At 40.0% G+C, this 18,878-nt stretch overlaps 1 protein-coding gene across 3 annotated transcripts in view; it reads right to left on the reverse strand.

Moving 5' to 3' along the window:
* The window catches only part of tbc1d14 (TBC1 domain family, member 14), a 206,705-nt gene that overhangs the window by 7,553 nt on the left and 180,274 nt on the right, over positions 1–18,878 (reverse strand). For all 3 annotated transcript variants that reach the window (XM_084312894.1, XM_084312895.1, XM_084312896.1), the window contains 2 exons: positions 3,885–4,013; positions 1,640–1,749 (listed from right to left, as the gene is read on the reverse strand). In XM_084312894.1, the coding sequence (XP_084169020.1) occupies positions 1,640–1,749; positions 3,885–4,013 (239 nt within the window). The remainder of the gene's footprint in view (positions 1–1,639; positions 1,750–3,884; positions 4,014–18,878) is intronic.

Genomic DNA, 18,878 nt, shown 5'->3' on the forward strand with positions numbered 1-18,878 from the left:
AATGATCAGTGATCCACATGTAAACAAATGAGTAGCCCCACCTCCAGAAACAAGAAGCAGGAATGCAGACCTCATGACAACGGGTGAATGTGAGGAACAGAATTTTAAAGCGATTTTGGATAAAGGCGCTATATAAATGCACCATTTACAAGGACTAACACTAGACAACATGCTGTCATTCTCTAGTTGACTGACTGAGCTCTTGATACAAGGACTAACACTAGACAACATGCTGTCATTCTCTAGTTGACTGACTGAGCTCTTGATACAAGGACTAACACGAGACAACATGCGGTCATTCTCTAGTTGACTGAGCTCTTGATACAAGGACTAACACTAGACAACATGCGGTCATTCTCTAGTTGACTAACTGAGCTCTTGATACAAGGACTAACACTAGACAACATGCTGTCATTCTCTAGTTGACTGACTGAGCTCTTGATACAAGGACTAACACTAGACAACATGCGGTCATTCTCTAGTTGACTGACTGAGCTCTAGATACAAGGACTAACACTAGACAACATGCTGTCATTCTCTAGTTGACTGACTGAGCTCTTGATACAAGGACTAACACTAGACAACATGCTGTCATTCTCTAGTTGACTGAGCTCTAGATACAAGGACTAACACTAGACAACATGCGGTCATTCTCTAGTTGACTGACTGAGCTCTTGATACAAGGACTAACACTAGACAACATGCTGTCATTCTCTAGTTGACTGACTGAGCTCTTGATACAAGGACTAACACTAGACAACATGCTGTCATTCTCTAGTTGACTGACTGAGCTCTTGATACAAGGACTAACACGAGACAACATGCGGTCATTCTCTAGTTGACTGAGCTCTTGATACAAGGACTAACACTAGACAACATGCGGTCATTCTCTAGTTGACTAACTGAGCTCTTGATACAAGGACTAACACTAGACAACATGCTGTCATTCTCTAGTTGACTGACTGAGCTCTTGATACAAGGACTAACACTAGACAACATGCGGTCATTCTCTAGTTGACTGACTGAGCTCTAGATACAAGGACTAACACTAGACAACATGCTGTCATTCTCTAGTTGACTGACTGAGCTCTTGATACAAGGACTAACACTAGACAACATGCTGTCATTCTCTAGTTGACTGAGCTCTAGATACAAGGACTAACACTAGACAACATGCGGTCATTCTCTAGTTGACTGACTGAGCTCTTGATACAAGGACTAACACTAGACAACATGCGGTCATTCTCTAGTTGACTGACTGAGCTCTTGATACAAGGACTAACACTAGACAACATGCTGTCATTCTCTAGTTGACTGACTGAGCTCTAGATACAAGGACTAACACTAGACAACATGCTGTCATTCTCTAGTTGACTGACTGAGCTCTTGATACAAGGACTAACACTAGACAACATGCTGTCATTCTCTAGTTGACTGAGCTCTAGATACAAGGACTAACACTAGACAACATGCGGTCATTCTCTAGTTGACTAACTGAGCTCTTGTATTAGTTCCGTTTGTAACTTGTTCCTTCCTGGTGAAGAGGACGCCCAACGCCTTCAGAGCATCTTCCCCTCTGACCTCTTTTTGAACCACCGATCCAGTGGAGGGAGAAGACAGGGGGGAAAAGGGAACTCACCAGTCGATCAGATAAATATCTGGGCTCAAGTTGTTGGTCTTGAAATGTGCAAACAGCTTCGGGAGGTTCTCTTCGAAGAACACTTCAAACGCCGCAAAGTAAGTCAACATCTGAGGGGTCAGAGAAAACAGGGGTGCGTGAGACACGGGACGATGGGGGGGGGGGGGGGGGCACAGGGACGACAGGGGGGAGGGACAGGGGGGGGACACGGGAACAACAATGTTTTAAAGGAACACGCCAACATTTTGGGAAATGCTCTTAACGTCTTCGCCAGAGTCAGAGAAGGAAACCAATTTCCTCTCTGTGTGTTCAGTAGAAAGCTATCTGTCCGTGGATACAGACTAATAATAATAATAACTTCGTTTTATATAGCGCCTTTTATTGAAACCCAAGGTCGCTTGGCAATAACAGACAAGAAGAGACAAACACAGTAGACAGACACACAACATTAAATATAGGAAGCTAGGGGTCAAAGGCCATGTTGAAGAGGTGAGTCTAGAGGAGTTTTAGAGAGTTGTATAAATATCTCAGTTCAAGACAATGTCTAAAGAAAGAATAATGATACTTTATCAATTTAAGGGATACCAGGTTTCCTTAGTGATAGTGAATTATTGTGTATGATTACACAATGCTGGCCGTGCCTCATGACATTTACATGTGACATTATCGTCTGTGCCTAATTACATGTGACATTATCGTCTGTGCCTAATTACATTTACATGTGACATTATCGTCTGTGCCTAATTACATGTGACATTATCGTCTGTGCCTAATTACATTTACATGTGACATTATCGTCTGTGCCTAATTACATTTACATGTGACATTATCATCTGTGCCTAATTACATGTGACATTATCGTCTGTGCCTAATTACATTTACATGTGACATTATCGTCTGTGCCTAATTACATTTACATGTGACATTATCGTCTGTGCCTAATTACATTTACATGTGACATTATCATCTGTGCCTAATTACATTTACATGTGACATTATCATCTGTGCCTCATTACATTTACATGTGACATTATAATAATAATAATAATGACTTGGGTTTATATAGCGCTCTTCTCTGACTCAGAGCGCTTCACAGAGTCCATTATTCGTTCATACACATACCGGTGGTGGTAAGCTACAATTGCAGCCAGAGCTGCCCTGAGGCAGACTCACGGAAGCGTGGCGAATAATCATCGCCTACGGCCCCTCCGACCACCACCAACATTCATTCACATGCATACACATTCATACGAGGCAAGTAGGTTAAGTGTCTTGCCCAAGGACACAACGGCAGTGGGATGGACATGGGCTTGAGCGGGATTTGAATCACCAACCCTTCGATCATGACAGCCAGACTCATTGGGAGCAATTTGGGGTTCAGTGTCTTGCCCAAGGAGACTTCGGCATGTGGACAGAGGGAGCTGGGATTCAAAACAATGACCAAACAATTGACCATATGATCATTAGTTGACCTGCTCTACCTCTGAGCCAGTATTTTGTGGTACATTGAGGTATACTTTGGGGAACATTGAGGTTCTTTGGGGTATTTCGTGATACTTTTGGTATTTTAGGGTATACTTTGGGGTATTTTGGGGTACTTTGGGGGTATTTTCTGGTACTTTGGGGTATTTTGGGGTATACTTTGTGGTATTTTGGGGTATTTTAGGGTATTTTCTGGTACTTTGGGGTACTTTGGGGTATTTTAGGGTACTTTGGGGTATTTTGGGGTATTTTCTGGTACTTTGTGGAATTTTGGGGTACTTTGGGGTACTTTGGGGTATTCTCTGGTACTTTGGGGTATTTTAGGGTATACTTTGGGGTATTTTGGGGTACTGTGGGGTATTTCCGGGTATTTTGGGGTACTTTAGGGTATTTTGGGGTACTTTGGGGTATTTTCTGGTACTTTGGGGTATTTTGGGGTACTTTGGGGTATTTTACGGTATTTTGGGGTATTTTGGGGTATACTTTGTGGTATTTTGGGGTATTTTCTGGTACTTTGGGGTATTTTAGGAACAGGGTATTTTAGGGTACTTTGGGGTATTTTGGGGTATTTTCTGGTACTTTGGGGTGATTAGTAGGACCCCATGTGTGTGAGATTATCGTCTGTGCCTAATGACATTTACATGTGACATTATCGTCTTCCTCATTACATTTACATGCGACATTATCGTCTGTGCCTCATGACATTTACATATGTGTGTGTGTGCGTGTGTGTGCCTGCCTGTGTGTGTGTGTGTGCGCTGACCAGGCTGTGGTCCACTCTGAAGAAGGCCATCTGACAGGGCTTGTTGAGCAGGTTGGCAAAAGCCATGAAGGCGTCAGCTGTGTCCAGATTCAGTATGAGCACTGCGGCGATGAACGACATGCCCTGCACCTGCACACACACACACACACACACACACACACACACACACACACACACACACACACACACACACACACACACACACACACACACACACACACACACACACACACACACACACACACACACACACACACACACACACACACACACACACACACACACACACACACACACACACACACACACACACACACACACACTGTTGGGAAAGTTCATTTTCTACATGAACTAGTTCAGTTCACAGTTCACACTAGTTCAGTTCATAGTGCATAATTCAAAATTTTCATCGTTTCAAAAATGAACTAATTTTATAGTTTATAGTTCTTTTTTCAATACGTTGCTGCGCGCTATTATTTGTCAAATTTATTGCCACAACCCATAGAACCACAGAATACTGGCATTTCCATAACGCTTTGCTGCCGCCCATTCAGTCCACACTAGTAGCAGCTGCAGCTTTCATCTCTACAGTATATTTTCAAAAACATGAGGAAAACGTGCTGCTTGAATGGTCTTTATTAAGTATAATAATCTAAAAGGGGCGGCTAGGTGGTGTAGTGGGCAAGGCACTCGCCACCAGTGTGGAGACGCTAGGATTCGCGTGTTCGAATCCAGCTCTCCACATTGTTTTCAGTTTAGCTGGTCGTCCGCAGTAATACACATTGGCCGTATTACGGGGAGGGAAAACTGAAGGGTGGGGATCGAACGTTGTGAACAAGCGACTCCTACAAGTCGGTTGGTGCGCCTGCGCAGTAGAATCAGGAAGTGTCGGGGGCAGCGTGAGCCTCCCACGCGTTACTCCTCGACACTGAGAGATCGAGCTGCGCAGGTGAAAAGATGCGACTGCTGTTACCTCAAGTACCGGAGGGGACTTGTGCTATGTATGACTTAGTCCACATTGCAGCCGGCTTGTGGGAGGCAAGAAACAGCGTTCGTGACAGGGGAGGGTTGAATTGGATGATACGAAATTGGGATGGGAGAAAATATAGAAAAATGGGAGAAAAAGTGGATCAAAAAAAAAGTATAATAATCTAAATATACTTAAAGTACCAAAAGTGAAAGTAGTCATTGTGCAAACATATAAACATGTCCCGTACTAACACAACACAAGGTAGGAACCAGGCTGAGGTATGAAACTAAGGTTGTACCTCAAAGTTGAATATTCAAAGTGCAAAACATTTACTGACTTTAACTAAAACTCTTTTCAATGCTCATACGCTGACGCTGTAAAGCAGGGATCGGCAATAGGCGGCCCGCGGGCCGACATTGGCCCGCCAGCAATAATTTCTGGCCCGTCAGATTATTTTGAGAATGATATTTATTTTACGCGCGGGAAATATTCACTCGGGACGCCAGGGTGTCTTTTATTGTGAAGCTGTATCTATCTACCGGTAGTCATCAAAAGCATGTCTGTCACTATAGCCAATTGAAATGCTAGAAATGGGCACGTGGACTGGGAGAACCAATGGAATAGTCCCACCGGGCCGCATGTATATGTCCCTAACGCACTTTCACTTCCGCGTTCGAGATGCGAGCCATACTTAAAATACGGGTTTATCGCAACAGGTCGGTGATTCTTGCGTGCCGAGCCGACTGCATAATATGCTCTCTGCATAATATGTGGCGACAACAACAATAGCGAGGCAATGATGACAACTGTGTTCAAGTTGGCAGATAAAGTAGCTGCATTCAACACCAATCTGGAATTGGAGGGCGGCGAGTGGATATTTTACATGTTTCATGTTTGGAGGACTGAACAACAAACAAGGTATGGAGTCGTGTTTTCATGCATTCTGAGCTGCTGTCCATCACCCGCCGCGGTGATCTGCAACAACTGATCTGCTGTTCATGAATGAATGAATGAAAACTTTATTTAACAGATTGCAGAATGGGGTACAATACAGTACGGCGCAATACACACAATTGTTAAGGGGATGCAGACCTGAGAAAAACGTTTGTCTTTTTTCAATATCAGTATATTAAATTAGCCATTGTTTTTTATCCTGGCCCGCCAAGCAACGGCTTGGGGAAAATCTGGCCCGTGGCCAGATCTAATTGCCGACCCCTGCTGTAGAGTCTAACTCTGAGCGAGTGCTGCTGCTCTACTACCAGACTCCCCGAAGCTCCGCCCAGAGCGGTTGCCAGAATGGGTGGTTTTTTCCGCTTTATTTTAAAGCCCGTTTACGGTGTGTTTTAACTGGGTTTTCGGCTGAAAGGCATATGAAATCGGGTACACTTTTGAACGCCGTTATAATATAGTGCTGAGAATGAACGCGTTCTCAATTACGGTCATCTAGCGGAAATACAGTACGTTCAGTTCACGTTCGCCCGAAATACGAACGCATTCAGGTACATCACTGCGCGCACACACACACAGCACACACACACACGCAGGAGAAGGAGAAAGATACAGTAGATTGATGGAACTCTGCAGCGAGGAGCAGAATCTGGGGCTCTGAAAATCCCATACTATAACAAACACCGTACAACTGTAAATAAAGAGGTTGAATAAAATAAAATGGGATGTAAACTAAATTAAATATTGCACAATAGAAAGAAATCTAACCCCAACTAACCTTACCGTCATGCACTTGTCCTAATAAACTAACCTACACTGTAGCACTCAACACTTTGATGAACATTGTTACTCAGCTGATAGAGTCGTGCCCTTCACCTTCCTGATGACTTGTCGTACAGAACTTGTAGAAGTCGCTTTGGATAAAAGCGTTTCAGCTAAATGACTAAATGTAAATGTAGAATATAGTACTTTACTTATACTGTAAGTGAAAATAATAAAAAAAAAGGCCAGGGCTGTACAACTGGGCAAGAATTAGAATGAAAATAACAGCACAGTGGGATGGGAGCATTAGCAGGGCTGTGCAACTGGGCAGTTAGAGTATGAACAGTGAAGTATGAAGTATGGTATGAAGTATGAAGTATGGTATGAAGTATGAAGTATGGTATGACGTATGGTATGAAGTATGAAGTATGGTATGAAGTATGAAGTATGGTATGAAGTATGAAGTATGGTATGAAGTATGGTATGAAGTATGAAGTATGGTATGAAGTATGGTATGAAGTATGAAGTATGAAGTATGGTATGAAGTATGAAGTATGAAGTATGAAGTATGGTATGAAGTATGAAGTATGAAGTATGAAGTATGGTATGAAGTATGAAGTATGAAGTATGGTATGAAGTATGAAGTATGGTATGAAGTATGAAGTATGAAGTATGAAGTATGGTATGAAGTATGGTATGAAGTATGAAGTATGGTATGAAGTATGAAGTATGAAGTATGGTATGAAGTATGAAGTATGAAGTATGGTATGAAGTATGAAGTATGGTATGAAGTATGGTATGAAGTATGAAGTATGAAGTATGAAGTATGGTATGAAGTATGGTATGAAGTATGAAGTATGGTATGAAGTATGAAGTATGAAGTATGGTATGAAGTATGAAGTATGGTATGAAGTATGGTATGAAGTATGAAGTATGGTATGAAGTATGAAGTATGAAGTATGGTATGAAGTATGAAGTATGGTATGAAGTATGGTATGAAGTATGAAGTATGGTATGAATTATGAAGTATGGTATGAATTATGAAGTATGGTATGAAGTATGGTATGAAGTATGAAGTATGGTATGAAGTATGAAGTATGGTATGAAGTATGGTATGAAGTATGGTATGAAGTATGAAGTATGGTATGAAGTATGGTATGAAGTATGAAGTATGGTATGAAGTATGGTATGAATTATGGTCAAACTAAAGAAATTGCAAACTGCCCAGAACAGAGCTGCAAGGTTAGTTTTACATTGTTCCATGAGAACAAACACCATCACTATGCACCGGCAACTCTCATGGTTAACGGTAGAGAATAGGCTGGTTTTCAACACAGTTAAATTTTTCAGGAACACTGTCTTTTCGTCTCAACCTGTTTTCTTATACAAACAAATTGTCAGATGCAGTCAGGTTCATTCTTATTTTACTAGGTCAGCTGATGATGGACAGATTATGTTACCACGTCCAAAATCAAATGCTTTAAAGAGGACTGTTGTTTATCGTGCCATCAATCATTGGAATAACTGCCCACTGAACATAAGTAAATTGAATAGTAAAGTGTCTTTCAAATACCACCTGAGAATGCACTACTTAAATATGTGAGCAAAATATTCTGATGTTGATAATGATGTCTACAATGTTTTACTGTTTTTAGACAATGTTACAATGTTTTTAGATAATGATGTCTACAATGTTTTACTGTTTTTAGATTATCATTGTTAATTGTGATTGTCATATGTATCTTATGTTGTTATGTTTTGTGTTTTGTGTTGTCTTTCTATGTGGACCCCAGGAAGACTAGCTCGCCACTTAGGTGACAGCTAATGGGGATCCTTTTTAAACAATAAACAATAAACAATTATGAAGTATGGTATGAAGTATGGTATGAAGTATGGTATGAAGTATGGTATGAAGTATGAAGTATGGTATGAAGTATGGTATGACGTATGGTATGAAGTATGAAGTATGGTATGAAGTATGGTATGAAGTATGAAGTATGGTATGAAGTATGAAGTATGGTATGAAGTATGAAGTATGAAGTATGAAGTATGGTATGAAGTATGAAGTATGGTATGAAGTATGAAGTATGGTATGAAGTATGAAGTATGGTATGAAGTATGAAGTATGGTATGAAGTATGAAGTATGAAGTATGGTATGAAGTATGGTATGAAGTATGAAGTATGGTATGAAGTATGAAGTATGGTATGAAGTATGAAGTATGAAGTATGAAGTATGGTATGAAGTATGAAGTATGAAGTATGGTATGAAGTATGAAGTATGGTATGAAGTATGGTATGAAGTATGAAGTATGAAGTATGGTATGAAGTATGGTATGAAGTATGAAGTATGGTATGAAGTATGAAGTATGAAGTATGGTATGAAGTATGAAGTATGGTATGAAGTATGGTATGAAGTATGGAGTATGGTATGAAGTATGGTATGAAGTATGAAGTATGGTATGAAGTATGGTATGAAGTATGAAGTATGGTATGAAGTATGGTATGAAGTATGAAGTATGGTATGAATTATGAAGTATGGTATGAATTATGAAGTATGGTATGAAGTATGGTATGAAGTATGAAGTATGAAGTATGGTATGAAGTATGGTATGAAGTATGAAGTATGGTATGAAGTATGGTATGAAGTATGGTATGAAGTATGAAGTATGGTATGAAGTATGGTATGAATTATGAAGTATGGTATGAAGTATGGTATGAAGTATGGTATGAAGTATGGTATGAAGTATGGAGTATGGTATGAATGATGAAGTATGGTATGAAGTATGCAGTATGGTATGAAGTATGAAGTATGGTATGAAGTATGGTATGAAGTATGAAGTATGGTATGAATTATGAAGTATGGTATGAAGTATGGTATGAAGTATGAAGTATGTTATGAATTATGAAGTATGGTATGAAGTATGCAGTATGGTATGAAGTATGAAGTATGGTATGAAGTATGGTATGAAGTATGAAGTATGGTATGAAGTATGGTATGACGTATGAAGTATGGTATGAAGTATGAAGTATGAAGTATGGTATGAATTATGAAGTATGGTATGAAGTATGGTATGAAGTATGAAGTATGGTATGAATTATGAAGTATGGTATGAAGTATGCAGTATGGTATGAAGTATGAAGTATGGTATGAAGTATGGTATGAAGTATGGTATGAAGTATGAAGTATGGTATGAAGTATGGTATGAAGTATGGTATGAAGTATGAAGTATGGTATGAAGTATGAAGTATGGTATGAAGTATGGTATGAAGTATGGTATGAAGTATGAAGTATGGTATGAAGTATGGTATGAAGTATGAAGTATGGTATGAAGTATGGTATGAAGTATGAAGTATGGTATGAAGTATGAAGTATGGTATGCAGTATGAAGTATGAAGTATGGTATGAAGTATGGTATGAAGTATGAAGTATGAAGTATGGTATGAAGTATGGTATGAAGTATGGTATGAAGTATGAAGTATGGTATGAAGTATGGTATGAAGTATGAAGTATGGTATGAAGTATGAAGTATGAAGTATGAAGTATGGTATGAAGTATGAAGTATGGTATGAAGTATGAAGTATGAAGTATGGTATGAAGTATGAAGTATGGTATGAAGTATGGTATGAAGTATGGTATGAAGTATGAAGTATGAAGTATGAAGTATGGTATGAAGTATGGTATGAAGTATGAAGTATGAAGTATGGTATGAAGTATGGTATGAAGTATGGTATGAAGTATGAAGTATGGTATGAAGTATGGTATGAAGTATGGTATGAAGTATGAAGTATGGTATGAAGTATGAAGTATGGTATGAAGTATGAAGTATGGTATGAAGTATGAAGTATGAAGTATGAAGTATGGTATGAATTATGAAGTATGGTATGAAGTATGGTATGAAGTATGGTATGAAGTATGAAGTATGAAGTATGAAGTATGGTATGAAGTATGAAGTATGGTATGAATTATGAAGTATGGTATGAAGTATGGTATGAAGTATGGTATGAATTATGAAGTATGGTATGCAGTATGGTATGAAGTATGGTATGAAGTATGAAGTATGGTATGAAGTATGAAGTATGGTATGAAGTATGGTATGAAGTATGGTATGAATTATGAAGTATGGTATGAAGTATGGTATGAATTATGAAGTATGGTATGAAGTATGGTATGAAGTATGGTATGAAGTATGGTATGAAGTATGGTATGAAGTATGGTATGAAGTATGAAGTATGGTATTAAGTATGGTATGAAGTATGAAGTATGGTATGAATTATGAAGTATGGTTTGAAGTATGGTATGCAGTATGAAGTATGGTATGAATTATGAAGTATGGTATGAAGTATGGTATGAAGTATGGTATGAATTATGAAGTATGGTATGAAGTATGGTATGAAGTATGGTATGAAGTATGAAGTATGGTATGAAGTATGGTATGAAGTATGGTATGAAGTATGAAGTATGGTATTAAGTATGGTATGAAGTATGAAGTATGGTATGAATTATGAAGTATGGTATGAAGTATGGTATGAAGTATGGTATGAAGTATGGTATGAAGTATTAAGTATGGTATGAAGTATGAAGTATGAAGTATAAAGTATGGTATGAAGTATGGTATGAAGTATGGTATGAAGTATGGTATGAAGTATAAAGTATGGTATGCAGTATGGTATGAAGTATGGTATGAGGTATGAAGTATGAAGTATGGTATGAAGTATAAAGTATGGTATGAAGTATGGTATGAAGTATAAAGTGGTTGTACAGTGTTGACAGACAGTGAGGACTGCATCACTGAGCACAGAGTGACAGTTACCATCTTCCTGGACTCTTACTTTTGAAACAGCACTGTGCAATATTACACCTACTGTAGACTTCAGTACATTTTACTGTATTTATTTACTGTATATTTAATTCTATTATTAGGCAATTGGTTTTGTTATTCTTATTCGTGACTTTGTTCTGTCTAAATGTTTAATGTGAGCGATTTGCAGTGTAAAATGTTCTCTCGGGATAATAAAAGTATTTATATTTCAAATTTTTACATTATTACATCATTATTGTTATTGTTATTATTAACAATATTATTATGATGGTTGTATCAACCCTAAATCTGAGTTGGGGCGGGGGTGCAATGCAGACAAACAGTTTTGCTTTACTGAGCTCCGTTATCTGGGGGCTGTAGTTGGTACCTTTAAGCTGCACACCGGAGCATCTTTTAATCCAGCTGTTTGCTGTTCTCTGATATTTTCTGACATTTTGTTGATGCGTCGCTCGACACTTCGAGCTGACATGGGGATATCTTTTATCCTTGATTTGATTGTCTCTTTGTTTGCCAAGCCTTCAAACAAAACATCTGAGCTACAGAGAAAAGCCTCCTTGATATACTCGACTTACAAAAAAGAACCTGTGGGAGGATTTCAACAAGATAAATGCGACAACAGTGCAAAATATTTCACTATAATATCTCAAAGCAAAAAAAAAAAAAAAAAAAAAAAAAAACGTATACTTTTTTTTTCTTTTTTTAATGCTGCCCCCTGTGCCAATGAAAATGCCCCCGCGTGCCTATGCAGGCACGCGTGCCTAAGGTTGCCTACCCCTGTCCTAGATCATACATCCCCAGATGGGGTATTATTGGAAAGCCACACTCATTGGCTACAACGCTCCACAATAATTTTCGAGATCGCCAAATGATCACACTACCCAAATGCAGCACTGAACGGCACAGGAAGTCCTTCATTCCAACAGCCATCAGACTATACAATGCATCACTGTGCCTCACTGCATCACTGTGCACAGAGTGGCAGTTACCATCTTCATGGACTTAGTTTGAAACAGCACTGTGCAATATTACACCTACTGTAGACCTCAGTATATTTTTACTGTATTTATTTACTGTATATTTTATTCCATTTTTATTCTATTTTACTCTACTCTTATCCTAGGCAACTTGATTTGATTCGTTTTATTATTCTAATTTGTGACCTGTTCGGTCTAAATGTTTAAATGTTGAGCGATTTGCAGTGTCAAATTTCCCATGTGATAATAAAAGTATTTCTATTCTATTCTATTCTATTCTATTCTATTCTATTCTATTCTATGATTGACGGAACTAGAGCCCCAAGAGTCGGGAGTGGTATTTTGCGCAATACCGTGTACTTTGCACAAGCCTCAAATACCGGCATGTAACTCGAGAATCGCTGAACGGATCGACAGGCAACAAATAAGCCTTCAATTCGATATATATATTGTATTACAAAATATGCACACACAAAATATGCACAGGTGGGCAAATCGTCCTAAAAAGGGCCCACATGTGGGCCCCCGCAAGGTAAAAATAGAAGGTTCAATAAGGTGATGGTAGCATCGGACACGCCTATCTTAGCCCTGTATGCAAATTGCAAAGGGTCCAGGCAACACTCCAAAGAGCTCTTGCTTAACAATTCTCTCAAATTACTTCATAACCACGGAGGTTAAGGCCACAGGCCTGAAGTCATTAAGAGCCTTGGGACGAGGACCCTTGGCAACCGGCACCACAATGGACTGCTTCCATAAAGATGGCACCCTCTGCTGAGTAAGAGACAGATGCAAAATTAAATAAAAAATAGGGCCTAGCTGTTCTGCACAGACAGTAAGCAGACGGCCACCTATGTTGTCTGGACCTGGACTTTTCTTAGGTTTACACCTTTTAAAACACCTGGTCACACTATGGTCATCAAATGAGAGATCATGAACCTCGGGTGTCCCCAACCCTGTCCTAAACTCAGAGTGTTTCTCTTTAAAATCATGCACATCAAATCTGGTGTAGAACTCATTAAATTCATCTGCTAGCTGCAGATCTGAATTATAGCCACTAAGCTGTATATTAGTCCTACCCTCTTCCTTAAGCCCTACAGTAGTGTTCATACTACTCCAGGCAGAGCCCAGATTATTCATCCTGAGCTGATTTTCTATTTTGTCTTTGTACCAAATTTTCCCAGCCCCGATTTCTCATTTGATCTCTTTCTCTACATTGCGCATCTCTATAAGGTTCCCTTCTCTAAATGCCTTTTCCTTTTTGTGCAATAGTCCTTTAAGAGACGTTGATGTTAAGATACATCTTAACATGTACATGTCAAAATACTTCCCAAAGGTCAGTGAATACCACGATCACAACACCAGAGGAAGCTCCACAAATCATGTTCAACCCAGATTCGGCTCAAACAAGTGACTTAACACGTTTCGCAATTATGCCACATCAATGTGGAACGCCCTACCCACAGCTGTAAAGGAATGTGAATCACTACCCACATTCAAAACCGCTCTTAAAGAGCACCTACGGGAGACTGCAATTCGAAACTGGCCACCGTAAATGTCCAAACCCCCCCACCCCCACCCCCACCCCCTCCTAATAGACAGTCTCCTCCCCTCCGTATGTATATATTCTCCCCCCACCGTATGTATATATTCCCCCGCCACCATATGTATACTTCTCTCCCACCCACCCACCCCCTCCTAATGTACAGTCTCCTCACCCCCTCATATGTATATACTCTGTCAGGATCTATGGGTAACAGTACTGTATATTTGCATATTGTATATGTCACAAATGTAACAGTACTATACACCTGTATGTCATGTATGTCCCTATGCCATAAATGTTATGATGTCATGTATGTTGTGTATGTCATAAATGTCACTATGAATTGAAAATGGGGGACCCTGATGTAAACAAGACAAACGTCTTTCTCTGGTCTGCATCCCCTTAACAATTGTGTGTATTGAGCCGTACTGTATTGTACCCATTCTGCAATCTGTTAAATAAAGTTTTCATTCATTCAACAGTTTTTACAGGGATCACCGTATTCTCACAATAAGATATCCAGCTACAAATAACATCAGTAAGTTCATCAATGTCATTACATGACTCTTTGAACAGTCTGACATGATCATATATATAATAGGACTGGCAATGTCACTAACTCACTCACAGTCACTCATGCATTCCTTCATTCATTGTTAACCACTCTGCCCCCTAGTGGCAGCTCATATGCATGACACTGTTAAATCCAGGTTGCTGGAAGACACATGGACGCTCTGCTTCTGTTGAGTCCTTTGTTAAGCCTCCTGCTCCTGCTGATCCAGACCGTCTTTCAGAGGTCGTGTTGGGCTCAGCTCTAAACACAGAGTGAAGATACTGGTATAATATAGGGATGTCCGATATTATCGGCCGACCGATATTATCGGCTGATATCGGCAGTCAAATGTGATATCGGAAAATATCGGTATCGGTTTAAAAACAAAAAAAAACAATAACAATATTTGTTATATATATATCCAGTGAAATTATTAGTTACCTGAAATTATTCAGTTTTTTGGACAGGGAAACCCTGCATATATCGGTATCGGTTGATATCGGTTGATATCGGTATCGGAAATTAAGAGTTGGACAATATCGGAATATCGGTATCGGTAAAAAAGCCAATATCGAGCATCCCTAGTATAATATGAACCTAGACAACCTCAGGTGTCCACTGGTTCTGGCCATGTCATGCTAGCTTGTAGGGCTGTACCGAATCGTTAGAAGCTTCAAAGCTTCATTAACCCTTTCACTGCCACACGACAGAAGGTTAGCCCTTTACTATCACACAACCGACGGCGATGCTCCATCATTAGCATCATTAGCTCCGCAAATGATTGCGTGATAGTAAAGGGCTAACCTTCTGTATTGTTACAGTGGAAGGGTTAACCGGCTGTCGTGTGGCAGTGAAAGGGTTAATAACGTTGATATTCGAATTCTAAATTTTTTTTTATTTTTTTTTAATGTATGTGGTGTCTATTCATTCTGTTTAAACCAATGGGGTTTTTCTTCACAGTTGCAGATAAAGATTAGGCTACACTAATATTATACTATTATAGTATATGACTCGTCATAAAAATGTAAATAAAACATTTATCATAAATGATGTAGCCTATCTGCATCCGCTCGGCGCTCCATCAAGACGTCACCATCACTTTTGTACCAACCGTGCCCTTATTGGATTATTTATGTTGACGAAACTGATGAGTTATATTCATTAACACATTAATTGCCAATAACAAGTATACTCGTTATTGCCCGCCATGCGTTGAGTGCCAAAAATGAGTAAACTCGTTGTTATGATCATTATTTCTTTTATTCGCTATTGGCATTCATAATTCATCCAGGAAGCCTCCGGGAGCCAGCTGGACCCTGTCTGATATTGCAACGCCTCAATACCGCCGCCTGGTGGATTTCGGGCGAGTTACACTCCACTCTAAACCGGAAGTGGCGCTCGGTGCATCAGGGAAAAAGCTCCGCCAGAGATATCTTGTAACGTGGATCAATATACACACATCGAGTGCATTGGATCGCTTTCGAGACGCAAGAATCAATATGCTTTCTGCGTTTATTGCGTCATACAAACGGAAAATGGATCTAGCAGATCGATGTCAAATAATTAGAATTCTTTTTCTCCAGACGCATCGGCCAGAGGTAAGAGGAATCTAACGTCTCGATTGTCCATTTATTTCATTGCAATCTGTCCGATCAACGTATGGTGTCTTACTAAAGAAAGCCGTTAGTGACGATCAAGGAATCATAAACGACCCCCCCCCCCCCTTTCCTTCACGCATGATGGAGCATAATGTATAGTGATCATATGCATTTGAAATGTTTTATATAGCGTGTATAGGGACGAAACGCCAATCAATAATGTATAATATGCGTCGGGGCCTATAGCGCGCGTTCTAGGAATTACTGCTATACAGTCTAAAAACATACTTATATTCTCGACGGTACTAACACGACAATGTATGAATGGAAAAATATAACGTTCGCACATCAGGAACGATAGATACCCGATGTTGAATGGGCCATAGTAATGTCGATATAGCTATAATATTTAAAAAGTTATAGCCCTGCAAAGAAGGTGAGCCACTCCATAGGCTTACAGCACTGGCAGAGAGTGGTAAAGATGGGCATACTGCATGGCACCCAATGTGTTAAAGAAAGTTGATTTAACACATTGATTGACATACCGTTTTGAATATGAACATAGTCCGGCCGCTTCTGAGCAATTTCAGAGAAAAGACACGAAAACAGCGTTTTTGTGTAATTCAATAAACACGTTGTCATTTTTCGCCTGATTATCGGATCTTCCTGAAATCAAAGCTAGATCATCATTATTATCCTTCGTCATGCATGCAATGTGATTTAGACCGACACGCCGCCGCCGCCCCCCCCCCCCCCCCCCCCCCTAAACTAACCCGTTTCTAACGGGGTGCAATAACGGTATAAGACCGTCTGCCAGCTCAGACACACTCAGAACAGTATGCACAAGGTGCCCCGCTGAATTATGAATGGCAATAGAGAATAAAAGAAATACCGTGACGGAAACGTAGATTTCGGCACTCAACGATCAGGCGACAGAACCGTAGATCTACATTTTTGGCAATCAAAGGGTTAATAATTTAAAAAAAATAATACTTGTTTAATCAGATCACTTTATTCAAATTGAGGATTTTGTTTGAGGATATTTCTTTAAATGTATTATTATTACATTAAAATGTTAAAAAAAAATTATGATTACATCATAAAATAGGACGACAGACATTCGAAGCTTCATTCGAAAACTTCAATAGAAGCTTCGAATGTAAATCGGTACAGCCCTACTAGCTCGTCGGTAAATGGTAACTAAATAAAAGTATGGGGGCTGAATAACTCTCCAAGTTTATGCTAGATTTTGACGAGGGAAAAACCATGGTTATTTTCAAAGGGGTGCCTTGACCTCTCACCTCAAGATATGTGAATGACAATGGGTGCTATGGGTCACTGGTCTCCCCTGATGTAACCATGACCCTGATGTAAACAAGACGAAAGTCTTTCTCAGGTCTGCATCCCCTTAACAATTGTGTGTATTGAGCCGTACTGTACTGTACCCATTCTGCAATCTGTTAATAAGGTTTTCATTCATTCATCCCTTTATGCAGTTTTGGGGCAGGAATGGTGCATTTCTTTGCATACAGTACAATGTGTTATTTTTGCCTATTCAAAAAACGTGACTCGGCATGGTGAAACACGCCTCGTTACGGCCGTCACAAACTCTTGAAATGTCACAAAATTCGAAGATAGGTCGAAACCAAATTCATTCAGAGGGAAGAGACAACAGACATGGACCCAGTAATTTGTTGGCGATGTGCAAATAATTGCCGGGAAACATTAAATATCTTTGGAACCATTTTGTGTTAAATTGTATCTGAATCGGGAGATTCTGTTCTCTCCGTCAAAATGTTGAGTGTATCTCTCGTGGCATACGGGCTGGCTGGCCGGCAGTGTGCGGAACATACAGGCTGGCTGGCCGGCAGTGTGCGGAACATACAGGCTGGCTGGCCGGCAGTGTGCGGAACATACAGGCTGGCAGGCTGGCAGTGTGCGGAACATACAGGCTGGCTGGCTGGCAGTGTGCGGAACATACAGGCTGGCTGGCCGGCAGTGTGCGGAAGGCATAGAATCTTGAAATTACTAGATCGGTTGTTATCTCTAACGGATGCATCTGCATCTAATCCGCTGTAACTATTTATCTATTTCTATATTTATTCTATACTCCAGTGGGCTGCGCAGATCTGGCCGTCAGACAGACGGAGGACAGAGAGAGGCGCTTGTCCCTGGTTTTATAATAAAATGGCTATTTGGATAAGATCAATCAATCAAATGTATTTATATAGCACATTTAGACATGACGCTTGTCAACCAAAGTGCTTCACATAGCTAAGAACAAAGAAAAGTATAGAATAAACAGAAAAAACAACCAACGGATAGACAAAGGAAAACAGAACAACACGTCAACAAGCAAGGCAAGAGTCAAAGTGAGTCAGGGAAGGCCAGGCGATATAGGTGGGTTTTGAGTTCTGATTTAAAAGACTCGATGGAGGGGGCAGATTTAATGGACATGGGGATGCTGTTCCAGAGGTCAGGGGCTGCGACAGCAAAAGCACGTCCCCCCCTAGACTTGAAGTTAGACCTACGGGTGGTTAAGAGACCCTTGTCAGACGATCTGAGGGCCCTGACGTTGGTATAGGGGGTGAGGAGGTCTGCTAGGTAAGCAGGGGCCTTACCATTAACACTTTCAATGCCTGAATGCCCACGACGTTTATTAGCGTTTTATTTTTTTATTAGCGATCTGAATTCATATTTCATCAACCGAGTCTCCCGTTGGTATGCAGCCCCTGTAGGAGCTCAGATGTGAAAAAAACGCCCCCTATCGTCTCCCAGATGGTAATGCACCCTTTTGAAATGGACTCAATGAAAATGGATGAGAA

Source organism: Notolepis coatsorum, assembly GCF_963971535.1.
Source record: "Notolepis coatsorum genome assembly, chromosome: 4".
Classification (NCBI taxonomy): domain Eukaryota; kingdom Metazoa; phylum Chordata; class Actinopteri; order Aulopiformes; family Paralepididae; genus Notolepis; species Notolepis coatsorum.